The sequence below is a fragment of the Dendropsophus ebraccatus genome, chromosome 3 (assembly GCF_027789765.1).
Source record: "Dendropsophus ebraccatus isolate aDenEbr1 chromosome 3, aDenEbr1.pat, whole genome shotgun sequence".
In the NCBI taxonomy this organism is placed as follows: Eukaryota; Metazoa; Chordata; class Amphibia; order Anura; family Hylidae; genus Dendropsophus; species Dendropsophus ebraccatus.
In genome coordinates, this window is record NC_091456.1 from 39,292,711 (window position 1) to 39,310,483 (window position 17,773).

The 17,773-nt window shown below is 43.1% G+C and overlaps 1 protein-coding gene across 2 annotated transcripts in view; it reads right to left on the reverse strand.

The window, feature by feature from the left end:
* Nucleotides 1–17,773, reverse strand: part of NDRG2 (NDRG family member 2) — a 43,136-nt gene that overhangs the window by 11,264 nt on the left and 14,099 nt on the right. For both annotated transcript variants that reach the window (XM_069961527.1, XM_069961526.1), the window contains exons 2-10: nt 13,775–13,845; nt 13,644–13,685; nt 8,059–8,164; nt 7,424–7,544; nt 5,915–5,977; nt 5,761–5,821; nt 1,690–1,776; nt 1,302–1,358; nt 1,111–1,214 (exon numbers count right to left, since the gene is read on the reverse strand). In XM_069961527.1, the coding sequence (XP_069817628.1) occupies nt 1,111–1,214; nt 1,302–1,358; nt 1,690–1,776; nt 5,761–5,821; nt 5,915–5,977; nt 7,424–7,544; nt 8,059–8,164; nt 13,644–13,685; nt 13,775–13,837 (704 nt within the window). In that variant the 5' untranslated portion in view covers nt 13,838–13,845. The remainder of the gene's footprint in view (nt 1–1,110; nt 1,215–1,301; nt 1,359–1,689; nt 1,777–5,760; nt 5,822–5,914; nt 5,978–7,423; nt 7,545–8,058; nt 8,165–13,643; nt 13,686–13,774; nt 13,846–17,773) is intronic.

A 17,773-nucleotide genomic window follows, 5' to 3' on the forward strand; every position in this document is an offset into this window, starting at 1 on the left:
ATGCTTATAACACTTTTATCCTTTGGTCTATGTGGCTGGTTGAGGTGTCATTTTTGTGCCATGATCTGTACTTTCTATCGGTACCTTAATTGCGTATATGCGGTTTTTATTACAATTTTTCTGGATTTGAAGTGACCAAAAATGCACAATTTTGCACTTTGGTGAATTTTTGCGCTTACGCCATTTATTGTGCAAGATCAGAAATGTGATAATTTAATAGTTCAGGTGATTATGCATGCAGCGATACCAAATATATTTATTTATTTACTTTTTTTTATAAAATGGGAAAAGGGGGGTGATTAAAATTTTTATTAGGGGAGGGGATTTCATATTAATGAAAAAACTTTATTTTTTTTACACAGTAATTAGAAGTCCCCTGGGGGACTTCTATATACACAGCACTGATCTCCCATTGGGATCAATGCTGCGTATATTACAGAGCACCAATCCATTAGATCAGTGCTCTGATGGTCTGGTCTGCTGCAAACCAGACCAGCAGAATACCGAGCTGGGATCAGCGTCATTCCGACACTGAGGCCCGGCTGGGAAAGTTGAACGGATTGCACCTCCATGATCGCATCGCGGGGGCATTCTGCCCACTAGACACCAGGGATGGGCCATGTTTTTGTAGCACTGAATAACCCATTTAATCACTTTTACTGTCCAAGTAATTTAAAGGGAATCCATCACCATAAAAATACTACCTAAGCAATCAGCATCATGTTATAAAGCAGAAGGAGCTGAGCGGATTGATATATATCTGTATGGTAAAAGATTCTGTATAATTTGTAATATATTGTTTTAAATGTCTGACCTTTCCATGCTAAGGCGTCCTCTCGGTGAGTGACACTCACGGCTTTCAGTCAACAAGTTACAAGCTATACTAAATCTTTTCCCATAAACATATATATCAATCTGCTCAGTTCTTCCTGCTCTATAACATGATGTCTATAGATTAGATAGCATTGTCTTGGTGACTGGTTCCCTTTAAGAGTTGCCATCATTTCTAAATTAATTATAGTGAAGAAAGGGGAGGTTCCAAAACAAATTCCCAATCTTTGTTAAACTGTGAAAACAACATTGCCATTATCACATCCAGGTTTTCCTTACTTGTTGTAGCTGTTCCAGTACAGATGGTTGTTGCCGAGAATAGGCGAGTTTAGTATGGCCGTTTTGTACTGACGCACAATGTCTAAGCTTCCAGAAATCTCCTCCTGCATAGACACATCCAACCAGTGCATGGGTAAGCATTTTATTCACTTCACCACTAATCGTCCATCATCTACCCAGTATTTACTTACTGTACTGAAGAGATGTGACAGGATCATTTCTGGGATGGATGAAGTCAGGCCTGTAAGCTGGAAAAGAGGGAATTACATAACAGAAGATTACGTGCGAAATGCAAAGCAATGTCATCAGCTTCATCAGCTGGAACAAAACCACAATTCTCATCATGCCTGGACAGCCAAAGCTTAAGCATGATGGGAATTGTAGTTCTGCAACAGCTGGAGGGCCTGAGTTTGATCTATAACATCTAACCAGCACTGTCCCACTTGGCCGATACAGGTAAAGAAAACAGACTAAAGGCATGCATATGGGTGTATAAAATACACATAACCTGCCCAAGATATACTAGAAACCAATAGATTTGAACGCTTCAATGGATAATTCACCGCAAAATCCACTTACCTTATGTGCGGCCCAGTCCATCCAGCCTTTGGCATTTGGATCTATATTAACGAGAACTAGACCTTCCACTGTGTTAGGATGTGAAAGCTATAAGGACAAGGGAAAAAAGCAGGAGAATAGGATGTAATTAATACTAACACAAAACTGCATCATCATACTAACAAAAAGTAAGAGTTAAAGTGAACGCGTTGTTTAATTTTTTTTGCAGAAATCAATAGTACAGGCGATTTTAAGAAACTTTGTAATTGGGTTTATTACCCAAAAAATTAATTTTTATCATGAAAAAGCAGTTTAAAGCTCTCCCCCCCCCCCTGTCTTCATTGTTCTCTATGAAGAGAGGAGGGGTGGAGGGAGATGAGGCACCAAAACAGGACAACAAAGAGTTAATTTACACCTACATCACCGGACTCTCTCTTCTGAAGTCAGCACTGACCTTTCTGACCTCTGAATAGAGGCTTTCACATAGCTCCCGCTCTGTAATCCTTTGTTCTCTGCTCTCTGCTGCCGACTAATCTCCCTCCTCCCCTCTCCCCTCTTCATAGAACAGACAGGTGTAAAAGACTGATGCAAAAGAGTCGAGATTTCCTGATGAGCACTGAATGAGAGAGAGGAGGGAGGGGGGGAACCTGGGAAAGTCTTTTTGAATGCAGATAATGGCATATTTGCCTAATAAACCCAATTACAAAGTTTCTTAACATCGCATGTACTATCGATTTCTGAAAAAAACAAACAAAAAAAAACCCGACAGTGACAAAAGGGGTTGTCCAGGATCTCACAAAATAAAAAACAAACAAAAAACACCAGCTTCCTTTTTGTATAGTCAGCGCCACCCCTATCCTCAGGTTGTGTCTGGTATTACAATTCACCTCCATTTAGCTCAATAGAGCTGCAAAACCACAGACATGAGTGGTGCTGTTTCTGGAAGATAGCTGCCATGTTTTTCTAACCTGGATATCCCCTATTGCAAAAAAAAACCTTACTTCCAGAACCACATTACCAGTGATACTACACGTTTCCCTTTTTCTAAACAATTGTTTCCCATGCAGTCATTGTAACGCTTCTTTAAATCTCATTGTCCGTCACACTGTCAGCAGCTTCTGCTGTGCAACTGTCCAGGTTTCACAACATCTAGATCCACATCACACATCTTGCATCAGTATTTATAAACCAAATCCAGAATGGATGCAATACCCAAAGCTTTCCATTATAGAGTTTCACTGTATTGTTCCACGTATGGCTTCAATGGTGACACAATATAGTGACCAGCTCTGTGCCCGCGTCCCTGGTGACAAGTTCCCTTTAATGCTGTTCTGTGGGGCTTAAAGGGAACCTTTCACCCCCCCCGTGCCGGGGTGACAGGCTCCCGACCCCCCGTTAGAGCCCCCTATACTCACCTAATCCCGCCGGGTCCCGCTTCTGGAGGCAGTCGGGTGATGAAGATCTCAGCCGCTGCAGCCCGGCGCGCGCGCGCGCTGAGAGATGGGTCCAACGCTCATAGAGAATGACGGAGCGCTGGACTCTCCTGTCATTCTCCATGGGTGTTGGACTCTCAGCGCACGCGCCGGACTGCAGCCGCTGAGATCTTCATCACCCGACCACGTCCAGAAGCGGGACCCGGCGGGATTAGGTGAGTATAGGGGGCTCTAACGGGGGGTCGGGAGCCTGTCACCCCGGCACAGGGGGGTGACAGGTTCCCTTTAAAAGGGTTTACCCTGCGGTATCATTAAGGACCCTGTTACACAAGCAGATTATTGCCAATGAGCGTTGCTAGAAACTCAGTCGACAAGATAATCGTCCTGTATAAAAGTATAGGCGATCAGCGGAGGAGCAAGAAAATGCCTACTTGTCAGCTGACTGCATCTTTTGCATAGCTCTATAAATCAACGTTTACAGGCCACACATCTCCCAATACAAACAAGGGATGATCTGCTGATAATGTATGTAACGTATCGTTGCGAACGATACAGTGATCATTCGTGTGGCTCAGCGTTTGATTAATTGTGCCCTGTAAAGGCACCGCAATAGAGTGCTGATCTCGCTGATCAGTGCTTGTTTGCAGCCACGGACGGCTGAAGAATATTTACCGTAGAAGGACCCTAACACTTATCACTATTCAGCAGGGGTAAGCAGATGTTTGCGAAGAGCCAGTCCAAGTGGTTCTAACCCTACAAAGTAGTACATGGGTCGCTCATACATTTGCTTACTCGTTGGCTAATCGTAGTTTTTCAACATGGCTAAAAATTACTGACCGCCGGTTGCACATCTCTCTATGTAATGGTTGATGCGCTGCCGACGGCTGATCAAAGCCAGGGCTGCACAAACATCGCTACTAGAAATGAGTGAATAACTCATCTAAACAAAGCGACGCGTTTCGTTTGATTAGCACACCGCTCATCAAGTTGGCTGGATGTCAGCGCTGATCTCTAATCGCTACATTGCGGTCGGTGCAGATTGGTGCGCTGGGTATAGTAATAGTGGGTATAGTAATAGTGCACCAAAACAACATATTGCATAAAATATATGCATTAAACTCTTAATATCCTGGAAACGAAGCCAAAGATGAAGGTAAGAATTCGTCTAACCTATATTTTCCCTTTAAGTCTCCCATCAGAATGCAGAACAGGTCATGCATGCTACATTAATTTTCAAGGGGCTCTGGGGGATAGCTGTATGATGTATTTGGCAATCAGTTCAATAGTGCGCAGGTGTGACTGCTGCTCTGATCCGGATCTCCCGTTTTAATACACTTATCCCCTATCTTATGGATGGTGGGACAAGCCCTTTAATACTACGTGCCTTGAAAGGTGTCTTACAAAATGGCACTGTTATTTGGAATGGTAGAAGTTACTTTGTTTTAACGTCTTAGTCGTCTAAAAGGTGCCCACTTCTTTTCAATAGCTCTTATTTGAGTGTTTTCTCTGCCGTCAGCCATCTCTCTTGATCACCCCCATACACATCAATAAAAGCCATTTTTCAACCATAAACAATCCCAAACGACCACTATGGCGAACGACCTGAAATCGTTCACCCAATTACACGGAATGATGATCGTTACTTATGATCGTTCTTGCGGTTGTCCTATCTTTGCTACTGCAAACGACCGAGCGTCTTATTGGGCGAATGATTTGCAAACGATCAACATAAAAATAGGTCCAAATTCTATCAAGCGACCAACAATTTCTCGTTGGTTGTCTAATCGTTGCCTGCTATGACATGAAACAATTATCGGTCAATTATCGTCCTGTGGAATAGGGCCCGTAAACATTCATGTGTTTTTAAGCCACTGCCAGACTCCTCTAGCTTTGTCTTATCTCTGAAAACAAAAGGATTGGGCAGTTGAATCCCAACATGTCTGATCTCCGCCAACACCATCTACCAGGGAAGACTCAGGAGGCCCCTCCATGCATACTGTACAGCGGAGGTCATTTAGACGACGTTTGCCTAACGTGTATGGGGGCCTAAAGACAACCAGCAGCCTAACAGTTAACAAAAGAAGAAGTGGTGTCCAGATATGGAAGAGACTGCTGATTATTCACGGGCTATATGCATAGGCTGCCGGCAAACAGAGGAAGTCTACTAAATAGTCTTATGTAGCATGGTAGCATTAATATATGTATGTATGAGATTCTTGGAGTGAGGGCAGGGAAAGATAAGCAGCTAGTGTAGCAGAGACATTCAGAGACAACCAATCAGGTCACAGCTTTCATTTTCTGAACTGAAATCTGATTGGCTGACATAGCGGCAACTACACATTTTGTTCCTTTAAGTAATCTGATTGGTGGATCTGAGACGTGAAATTAAAAACCCACTTAATTTGGTACGCCTTTGCAGAACGTAAATTGAGCAGGCCTTTTTTTTTTATTTAAATTTTCTATCACAATTAGCATTTCAGTTACAAAAAGGTCAATAACATCTTTCACAATATACCTATCCCCGACCTACCCTAACCCACGTCATCTCTCCACCCCCCCCAGCACCACTCACCCCGAACCCTAAGAGAGAGGAAAAAAAAAAAAAAAAGTTGTGCAGTTTGTTTTTATCGTGCTATATATTCCCATCAATGCTATTTACCGTGTATCGGGCTAGGATGTATGCGCCAGCACCCACACCAATCCCGATAATACTGGGGAAACTGTAGGGAACGAAGACAGAACAGTTACATACAACCCATGAAATCATTTGTCATTTTTAGCTTCAGATTTCTTCATTTATAACTATTACTCACTTCAGGTACTGCAGCACACATGGGATGGTTTCAGCCAGTTGATCAAGTGATGGGTATTGGTATCTAAATAGGGACGCAGAAAATAAAGCGATAAAACAATGCGAATGCGCCTTTCTGTAAAACCTTATCCACAGTGGATGCGACACAAAAAAATTGTAAAAAAAGAAGGTAAAGCCAATCTATACACTGTGGGGGAAATTTATCAAACATGGTGTAAAGTGAAACTGGCTCAGTTGCCCCTAGCAACCTATCAGATTCCACCTTTCAATCCTCACAGACCTTTTGGAAAATGAAAGGTGGAATCTGATTGGTTGTCGGGGGCAACTGGGCCAGTTTCACTTTACACCATGTTTGATAAATCTCCCCCTGTATGTAAACATTACATTTGTGTAACCAAGTATAATATATAAAGTATAGCCAGGAACAGAAGGCCTCATTTACTAACAATGTATCAATTCTAAGGCCATAATGCTGTCGGATATGTCTTTTTTTTTTTTCCGTCAAATTCATTATTGTGGCGCATGCCCGTAATAGATCTAGAAGGTTTTTCACAGGACAAAACTAAAACCAGACCATCTAGAAGTGGCTGTTTTTTTAAATAGTAAGGCTCTATTCATACGTCCTGTTCATGTCCTTAATTGCGGATCCGCAATAATATAGGACCAATGTATTTCAATGGATCTATACACACATCCGTGTTGTGTACTGGGCTGCAATCCGTTCCGCAAAAAAAAAAGGACAGACCCTAGTACGGACAGTAACTGACACATCCAATACAACTCTATGGGGTCTGTATTTTACTGAAGCAATACGGATGCAATACGGATGCAATACGGATGCAATACGGACTGAATTTGCGGATTGTATACTGACTGAAATTTGCGGATTGGAAAAATATACTGACGTGTGAATAGACCCTAAAGGCGTAAAAATTGATGGTTTGCTTAATAGATCTGTTGGTTGTGGCGGGTTTTAAAGGACACCTCCATGACATGGCCACTTGGTGGGTTATTTGGACCAAAATGATGGGTTTGTCAAGTTTTGGAAAAATTGTAAATAGTAAATATGTGGGAACACTAAACTGACAGGGTAAATAGACAAAAACCCGACAATTTGCTGCCGGGATTACAATAGTAAATCAGCCCCAGAGTCTATTATCAAGATAAGCATGGATCTGACGGGTTCGATTTTACCCACCCAATGATGTTGTTTTCTCTGGTGATAAGTGGTGCCAGATAGAGATGAGCGATCGTTCACTGAGGAGGTTGGATGCAGCCCTAGGGAGTACGCTGCCATAGGCTGAATCCATGTTTGCCCCGACTCCCTAGGACTGCATCCAACGACTTCAGTTATCGGTATTCAAATGCCGAATGATCGGATTTGAGCATGTTCATCTCTCTAGCTCTACTGCAGCAGCATAAACAAGCAAAAAGTAGATATGTCAGGGCTGACAGATGTCACTAATAGTCATCGAATAAGATCTATGCTTAAAAAAATATAAAACCTCACCCAGCAGGATAGACAGCGGCCCCCTCCTCTTGTCCTGGGGCGTCAATGTGGCAAACAACAAAATTCTTCACAATCTCATACATGTCCTCATTGTCAAAGAGCGTCTTAAAGCACATTTTATCTGAGGAGGGGAAACGAGATGGAAAAGAGAAAGAAACATTTATAAGGGTAAAGCTAATAAAAAGGTTATAAGGGGCAGGGGCGAGAAGCGTGTGAACAGCGGGGAAAGTAAATAGGCTTTCATTATTCTGGCCAAACGTAGAGACAGGCAGGGGCTAGATCTCAATGAAGTATCCCGGGCAGCCAACCACTATTTCTTATTCCGGGCATGTCTAGGTAACAGTTTTTAGGCTTTTCACTCAGCCTGAAAAACTGTCCACGCTGGCACAAAAACGAGTCTTGTGACCCTACATTCCGCTCATGTCTGACTCAATCACTAAGGTAAGTCACAAGAACATAGAAAATCTAGGACAAGACTTGAAAGATTAAAAACTTTAATAATCTACGATGTACAACACCACAGGAGGACAGAAAAGCCCCGACAAGCCCTGGACAAACACAGAAGAACCACAAGAAACAGCCAAGACAGACGTACACAACACTCAACAATGAACACAGACCACCCTCATACTCACGGTCCATCCCCACATCATGGAATGTTACAATCGCTGGCCTCTTGGGTTTGGGGGAGCCCTGAATTGTCACTGTCACCATCCCATAGGGAGTTTCGATAGAATGTTTCTATACCACGAGATACACAAAGAGTGAGTCTGAGATAAGCAAGTACCAAAATGCAAGAAAGAGATCAATACAAGATCAATAAGACTCTCCATTAAGTCTCAGTGTACTGAGAGCTTCTTCTGGTTATAATTACTTTGAACACAAGAATATGGTTGTTCTCGCAGCTGAATAAGATTGAGCGTTTGTTCGGGAGTGGAGTTCAAAAGGGGAGTTCTAAGTAAAGTGGTACTCAAGCAAGTATGCATGTATGTATGGTATGCAGTGAATGTGGGAATGTGATTTCATGTTCTTCGAATAGCATGAGCGCACTTTAATAAAAATTCTTGCCAGACTTCTCCTTTAAGTATTGTATTGCGCCCATGGTGATGTCACGACCCGACTCCCAGAGCTGTGTGGGCTGTGGCTGCTGGAGAGGATGATGGCAGGGGGGACACTGAAGGACACAGGGTGTCGTGACATCACCATTTTATCCAGGAAGTGAAGCCTTAATGCAGTGGTAAGTGCAGGGGGAAAAAAAGCACATTATGTACACATTATGTAACTTTTGGGGGCAATACAATACTTTAAAGAGTCACTGTCGTATTTTTTTTTTTGCAGAAATCAATAGTCCAGGCGATTTTAAGAAACTTTGTAATTGGGTTTATTAGCCAAATCTGCCATTATCTGCATGTAAAAAGCCTTTTCCCAGGCCCCCCCCTCCTTCCTCTTTTTCATCCACTCTGAAAAATCTGAAAATTGTGACTTGTTGCAGGAGACGTCCCCTGTCTGCTCTAGGGAGAGGGGAGGGGGGAGGAGGAAGGAGGGAGTTAGGGTGGTATTACACGGAACGATAATCGGCCGAATTGGCTCGATTCGGCCGATTATCGCTCCGTGTAATAAATGCAACGATCAGCCGATGACAACGATCATCGGCTGATCGTTGATATAATTTAGAACCTATTTTCGTCGGGCGCCGACTGCGCACCGCTGCGTGTAATAGCGGTGCGTGGCCGGCGACTAACGATATACATTACCCATCCACGTTCCAGGGCTGCTCCTGCCGTCCGCTTCTCCTTGCGTCCCGCGCGCGCTCTAGCGTCACAGCGGCCTGTCAGCTGATAGGCCGCTCAGCCAATCACAGGCCGCGGCGGTCCCGGCCTATGATTGGCTGAGCGGCCTACCAGCTGACAGGCTGCTGTGACACTAGAGAGCGCGCGGGACCCCCGGGAGAAGCAGACGGCAGGAGCAGCCCTGGAACGTGGATGGGTAATGTATGCCAGTTTAGCAAGGGCTGCAAGGACATCGGTAACGATGTCCTTGCAGCTCTTGTCAAACGATTATCGGGCCGTGTAATAGGTCCAGTAAACGAGCAACGATCTAGCAGATCGCTGCTCGTTTACAGGTATTATCGGGCCCTGCTCGGCCTGTGTAATACCACCCTTAGCCGGCAGCAGAAAGCAGATAAAAGAGGATTACAGGCACAGAGCTGGGTGACAGCTGTAATCCGAGCTCAGACAGGTCACTGGTGATGGTCAGAACAGATAACGGGTGAGGGATTTGTAGATTAACTCTTTGTTGTCCTGTTTTGGTCTTCTCTTTAGCTCTCTCCATAGGAGAACAATGAAGACAGGGGGGAGAGCTTCAAACTGCTTTTTCATGATAAAAATGCATTTTTCGGATAATAAACCCAATTACAAAGTTTCTTAAAATCGCCTGGACTATTGATTTCTGCAAAAAAAAATTTCACGACAGTGACACTTTAATAAAAAATTCCGACGGACTTCTCCTTAAAATTCACTTTCTAACATAGAGAGGGAGGAGTATTTCTTTAAGTGATTTCTAACACTGATAGATATAACATAGATGTCCCAATGAGTCTTAGGCTATGTTCACACTACGTAAAACTACGGCCGTAGTTCTCACCGCAGAACTACGGCCGTAGTTTTGAGGAGTTGAACATAGCTTTATTTGCAATGGGATCCCGGCCGGAGCGTATACACATCGTATGCGCTCCGGCCGGGATCCCATGCGGCGCCGGAAAAAACTGACATGCAGAAAGACCTGTCAGGACACACAGTGAAGCAAGCGGCTCCGGCCGCTTGCTTCACTGTGCGCTATGGGAAGCTCTGATGCGGGCGAGCGCTGATGCGCCCGCATCAGAGCTCCGCGGCCGGAAATTTCACCCGCCGATGATCCGGGCTGAGACCGGCCGTTCCGTGACCAGGCCGGGGTCACGGAACGGCCGGTCTCATATGCCGTGTGAACATAGCCTTAACGTTTACCTGTCATCATAAAAATCTTTTAACATTTTAAGACATGTCAAAAGTTTTGATCTGTCTGGGTCTAAGTGTTCAGACCTATATCGATAGTGAGAACGAGAGGGGAGAGGACTGCGCTAAGCACTGTCCTCTCCCAGCTCTCTAAGTCGGACTTCTAATGTAAGTCTATGAAGCCCGACTCTTTCACTGACACAGAGCGGGAAGCTCATTCTTACATTTGACACAGGTCTGAACGCTCAGACCTGGTCCGATCAAAACTTCAAAACTTTTGACATGTCTCTGTAACATGTCAAAAGTTTTTTTTTACGATGACTGGTATATTTTAAGGGGAACCAGTCAACATGAAAATGCTCTGTAATCTGTCGTCACCATGTTATAAGGCAGAAGGAGATGAGCAGATTGAAATATAACTTTGTGGCAAAAGATTCAGTATTATTTGTAGGTAACTGAATGAAATCCCTGTTCATTCTGTCTTAAAGTGGTTGTCCAGGCTCCAGAAAGACATGGTCACTTTCTTCCAGAAACAGCAGAGCTGTTGTCCCTAGTTTGGGTGGGGTTTTGCAACTAGGTGCAATTGAAGTGAATGAAGCTTAAATGCTAAACTCCACCCAAACTGGAGACAAGAGCGTCACTGTTCCTGGAAGAAAGTGGCCATGTTTTTCTTATCCTACAAACCACCTTTAAGGGGTCGAGTATGCAGCATCACTCAATGATCGCATCACATCACTTACTGAAATTCTAAGCATGGAAAGGTCAGGGATTTCAATCAGTTAGTTACAATTTATACTGAATATTTCCTCACAAAAATATATATGTCAATCTGCTCAGCGCCTCCTGCTCTCTAATAGGCAGAGAGATTAGATAGCATTTTCATGGTGAAGGTTCCCTTTAAAGTGCATGTATCGCCTAGATTTTATTTTACTGACTAGAGATAGATCTTTTTTGCAAACCTGTTTTCTGATTGTAATTTTTTTATTTCTTTTATTTTGCGTATATCATTATGGGGGCAACCATCTTATGAGCTGTTTTTTTAACAGTATTTAGAAATACGCGTAGGCATAGGCAGCAACAGATAGGGGTTATCCCATTGCATGAATGGGAAAGAATTTCTGGGCATGCTTTGTGACCTTTACAGAGATAATTCCACAGGGAGGGGAAATCAAGCTGTGAGCTTAATCTATTGTCTTCTTTATCTACTGGTGTTTCCTGCCACTATAATGCAGTAGAAATCACTTTACAGCAGACTCCTTCTAATCATCACAGACAAAATGGGAAGTCTGAACATGGTTTTAGGCATAGTGGCCAAAATGAAAACTGCAAGATTTCTGTATTTTAAAATAGAGAAAAAGGAAAACTAGAAAAAAAAAACATAAAAAATTCTTAAAGTGTAACTATTATTTTAGAAAACTTTTGACATGTCAAAACTTTCATTGGTGGGGGTCTGGGTGCTAAGACCCCCAGGATCATTAGAAACAGCCAGTAGTAGCAAGTTGTTCGGCACACTTTCTCACACCATTGATGAAGATGTGCTCTGAAGACTTTAGCGCGGTTCTTTCTCCTATTTCTAATGATCAGTGGGGGTCTAGGTGCTGAGACAATGAAAACTTTGAAATGTTTAGGCTATGTTCACACTACGTACGATTCTGGCCGTACATGTGCGGCTGAAACTATGGCCGTGGGAAAAATAGACATGCGGCTGGATGCGTACGAACCACGAACATACGCCCGTAGTACAGTTATGCTTCCCTAGCTTGTTTCGAAGCGATCTGAAACAGGTCATTTACTTGGAAATCTTTGCCCAGCCCCGTAAGCCACACAGAACCTTTTGGATCGAAAAATCTAATTCAATTTGGCTGAAATAAGTACTTCGTACGGGACCGCACTGAAATCCACGGCCGTGAGTTGGAACATTTCCGTCCTCAAACAATGGTCTTGTTCATTTTTCACGGCGCCGTATACGATCCACCCGTAAGTTCATATGTAGTGTGCACTGGGCGGGCGTATATCGTATACTTTCAAACGAACGCATCAACATCAAAACTACGTGTGTATATTCGCGGTTCGCACTACGGCCGGAATCATACGTAGTGTGAACATAGCCTAAAAGTTTTCTGAAGTGAGAGTTACACTTAAAAAATGTTTTACATAAAAAACTCAATTAAAACGCTTTCCCTTTAATATTGATGATGTTTCCCCAACAAAAATTCCAAACGGAAAATTCTCAACTCAATACAAAGGGCTAAGAAGCTGGTAAACCTCCAAAGAGCATCAGTGAGGATCTCGCTAAATAAATTAATTCATAATAAATTATTCAGTATAATAGCAAGAACCCATTAAAAGTACATAAAGACACCTAAGAGCTGCAGAAAAGTTGAAAAAATAAAACCACACATAATGCTAAGAGCACAAAAAAACAATGACACACAACACCATGTACAGCAAATAAAATGAGGTGCGTCATCTGAACCGATGGGCACCATCTATAAATACATGCTCAGGCTCACTGGATAGGTGCCAGTATTGGTTATAAAGCCAGTGAATACACAACCTTGTATTTGTCTAGTTCATTACTTTCTTGATCTCTTGATTTCACTAATGTTTTTTACGTTTTTTTTTTTATTTAAAAAAATTCAGAACAAAATCCCTGCTGTTGATGGATCTTATTTATCCTAGCTTTATTACCTATGGTTTTTGTAGACACCCTGCCTCAATAGGGTCCTTTTACACCAACACTTCGCCATCTGCCTTACTCATTAGTAAATCTCCTGACTGGAACATACCCGTAGACCCCAATAACCTAATACAAGCCAGAAATGTCATGTTGGCCTCTGTTCATGTGGTTTCCACTGGAGTTTCCATTCCGTTGGATGGAATAGCACAGAACTCTCCACAATTCCACAGAGCCGAATCCAGTCAGAATATATGTTTGCTTCGTAATAATAATTCCTTTATTTATATAGCGCCCACTGATTCCGCAGCAGTTCACATGTCAGTTTGACCCCTGTATCTATTAGGGCTCACAATCTAAATTCATCTGTATGTTATAAGTGTGGGAGGAAACTAGAGTACCCGGAGGAAACCCACGCAAACACAGAGAGAATATACAAACTCCTGACAGATGTGGCCCCACTGAGCTGCCGTACTCAACATATATGTACTATCTTCCTAAACCAACAAGATGAAGTGGTTCTCGTCATAAAGGCGGTAACTAACAGACATACCTGCTCTTGCACTTGAAGCAGTTTAGCGGCTAGTTCAGCTGCCTGAATGGGGAACAAAGAGAGGTCTGTAAGGAGTATGATGGATGAGGCGGGTACAAGGTGCAGGCACAAGCTCAGAGCCATAAACTTACCTTTAAGGGGTCCTGCATAATGGCATTGTCCTCCGTGATCTGAACTTCTTGTAACTCCGACATCTCCAGATCTAAAACAACCAAAAATAGTTCATATGTTAAAAACAAACTGCAGATAATTCTATACTATATAAAAGTAGTATCCTAAGGGAGAAACAGAATGATCCAAAGTCTTACTTTTATGTACATTACCCCTAGAGCTCCCTCCCAACATGAATCCTAACTTCAGAAGCTGGCCTAAACTAGGTGATATTATGGGCTGCAATAACATTTAAGTCCAAGGACAACATTCAGATCTCCAGTGTTTCTGTACTTTGTGGTGCACATCCAATCATACACAATACAAATGAGACACCACCAATAAGGTCAACCTTGCCCAGAAATCATAATAAGGTAGGTCTGTATAGAAAAATACAGAAGTGCTTGAATAGGTGTAGTAATCCAAGAATAACGGTGTACCGGCCATAAGTAGACCATGGGGGGCGCTCAGTTCACGCCACGTTTTTTTCAAAAAACGGATACATTTGTGAGCATCCGTTTTTCCATTGACTTCCATTATAAAAAAAAAAGGATCAAAACAGATCCATTTTTTTTAACAGACACAATAGAGGCTATGTTTTTGTGTATGTTAACCCCTTAAGGACCGGGGCAATTTAGATTTTTGCGTTTTCGTTTTTTCCTCCTTGTGCATAAAAGGCCATAGCAGTTGCATTTTTTCACCTAGAAACCCACATGAGCCCTTATTTATACGCCACTAATTGTACTTTGCAATGACGGGCTGAATTTTTGCATAAAGTGCACTGTGAAACCAGAAAAAAATTCAATGTGTGGTGAAATTGAAAAAAAAACCCACATTTTGTGTATTTAGTGGATATGTGTTTACAAATATATGTTCCTTAAAATCGCTCCATTCCCAGGCTTATAGCGCTTTTATCCTTTGGTCTATGGGGCTGTGTGAGGTGTCATTTCTTGCGCCATGATGTGTTCTTTCTATCGGTACCTTGAATGCGCATATACGACTTTTTGATCGCTTTTTATTAACATTTTTCTGGATTTGATGCGACCAAAAATGCGCAATTTTGCACTTTGGGATTTTTTTGCGCTTACGCAGTTTACCGTGCGAGATCAGGAATGTGATTAATTAATAGTTCGGGCGATAGCAAACATGTTTATTTATTTACTTTTATTAATAACCTGGGAAAAGGGGGGTGATTCTGACTTTTATTAGGGGAGGGGGCTTTTTATTAATAACATCACTTTTTTTTTTACTTTTACACTTATACTAGAAGCCCCCCTGGGGGACTTCTAGTATAAGTGCTCTGATCTCTCATAGAGATCTCTGCAGCATAGATATGCTGCAGAGATCCATGAGATAGGCACTCGTTTACTTCCGGCTGCTGCAGCTGGAAGTAAAAGCGTGCCGAGCCGGGGACGGCGCCATCTTGGAGCGGTCCCCGGCCGGCTTCAGTAACAGAGATCGGAGCGATCTCCCCACTAGACACATGGGATGACGCTGCAAACGGTAATCGGATGCAGCTGTCAACTTTGACAGCTGCATCCGATTACTGTATTAGCGGGCACGGTGATCGGACCGTGCCCGCTAATACCTGCGGTCCCGGGCTACAAGCGGCACCCGGGACCGCGGCGGTTCAGAGCACGGCCGCCGCGCGGCCCCGCTCTGAACGTCCTTAACGACCGCAGGGTGTAAATATACGCCCGCGGTCGTTAAGGGGTTAAATAAAAACTGGTCAGTTTTTTATAATGGGAGTCAATGGAAAAACGGATGCACACAAATGCATCCGTTTTTTTTTGCAAAAAAAAAGGATTGCAAAAACGTAGTGTGAACCCAGCCAACGGCATCTTCCTATAGGGGATGTACCATCAGGTACATCCTCTTTAATCTGACCCACGGATCGCACGGCGCCGTCACGGGGAAGCCGGTGCCGCGGTCTGTTTTTGGAACTGCAACCCGGCTTCCTATCCACGGGTCCCGGGCCGGTGTGGAGGAAATTCCCTCACACTGGGGGCGGGCTGACACACCTCCTGTGCTTCACACCAGCCCAGGACACGTGGATAGAATGGCGCCCTACACGGGAACCGGGGCACGGTTCCAAAAACAGACCACGGCACCGGTTTCCCCGTGGGCCAGATTAAAGAGGATGTACCTGATGGTACATCCTCTTTAAGCTTTATTCACATAATTTACAAATAAGCAACATATGTTCTGTGAAGGAGTGGCTGATTCATGCGCTTCATCCCGCCTCTATGAAGGACAAGTGAAACAGCCATCACTTCCACAAAGCTCACCTTGATAGTTTGTATACTCACTGTTTACATTAAGTGAATAAAGCTTTAAGGGGTACTCTAAAAGCAAAAAAATCTTTTAAAAAAATTCAGTCTGGAGAGCAGGAAAGGTTTTCTATGGGGATTTGCTATTGCTCTGGACAGTTCCTTTCACATACAGAGGTGGCAGCAGAGAGCACCGTGTCAGACTAGAAAGAATACCCCACCTCCTGCAGGACATACTGCAGCTAGTAAGTAATGGATGACTGGAGATTTAATAGAAGTCAATTACAAATCTCTGTCACTGAATTTTTTTTACTGGAGTACCCCTTAAAGGGGTTATCCAGCGCTGCAAAAACATGGCCACTTTTCCCCCTACTGTTGTCTCCAGTTCAGGTGTGGTTTGCAATTATGCTCCATTTACTTCAATGGAACAGAGCTTCAAAACCCACCCAAACTGGAGACAACAGTAGGGGGAAAGTGGCCATGTTTTTGTAGCGCTGGATGTGACACTGTCCCTTTAAGATGAAGACTTACTGGCTGAGTGCCATCTGTTCTTCAGACTACAAAGCAGATAAGCTAATACAGTACAACCATCTGCAACTCACAGTGGAGAGAAGTCAAGAAAGAGTAGTATAGTATAAAAGGAAATTAGCGGCACTCACCACTTATATAGCAGTTCCATTGTTTCTTCATTAAAAAAAAAAAGGAAAAAAAACATAAATCGCAGGTGAGACACCAGTGTTTGCCGGTTACAGTTGTTTCACCCCCCTTCTGTAACTGGCAACACTGTTTGGCTCACACTGGTGAGATTTATGTTTTGTTACTTTTTTCAATAAAGAAACAATGGAACTGCTACAAAGTGGTGAGTGCTGCTAATTTCCTTTTATACTATATTACGAATTGAGAGACTGTATACTATAGCTGAGCACCCTACGAAGTATATACCTATTCCATCTACCTGCAAAATTTTGCTCCGCAGAGAGCATGCTATACAGGATGGTTTCCCTGCTGTGCCGTTGCTGTGTCTAATCACGATAGTCAAGAAAAGTAGTGTTCGCCCTTAAAGAGTACTACTAAGCAGAAAATTCTATACAGATTGTAATGGTGCAAAATCATGCTCAGAAAAAAGTTGCAATCCCGTCCATAGAAATTCGAGCTGTAACATTGCAGGTAATGTATACTGAATGGGTGCTGAAATAATGCTTTGTAGAGATGAGCGCAACTCGAGCATGCTTGTGTCTGATCATTCGACTGGAGGCTGAAGAAGCTGGATGAAGATACAGATCTGTTATGACACCTTTCCTGTATTATAAAAGTTCTAGCCCTGTACATCAGTTATTAGATAGAAGATAGGAAACCTTTAAGACACTGTGCACATTAGGCAAAGTCTGAAACTGACAATTTCAGTACAATCTGCTGACTAATTGATATGGCGGTCTACCGACACTCCCATGACAGATGATTTGGGAAAGAAAAGTCAGGAAAGTTAAATCACAACACCCAATCCTTTTGTTTTGCCAAAAGATAAACGGACGCCTGTGGTGTCTGGCTGCGGCTTTCTGTTAATTTGTTTTCAATTCCTTCCCTCCTCTGACATCTGTTGGGTTGGGAAAGGAAGAAATTGTCAAATTCATCAGCCAACACAATTATAATGTACATGGCTAGTTTTAGGCTACATTCACATGTTCCATAGCCGTGGACCTGTAGCTACGG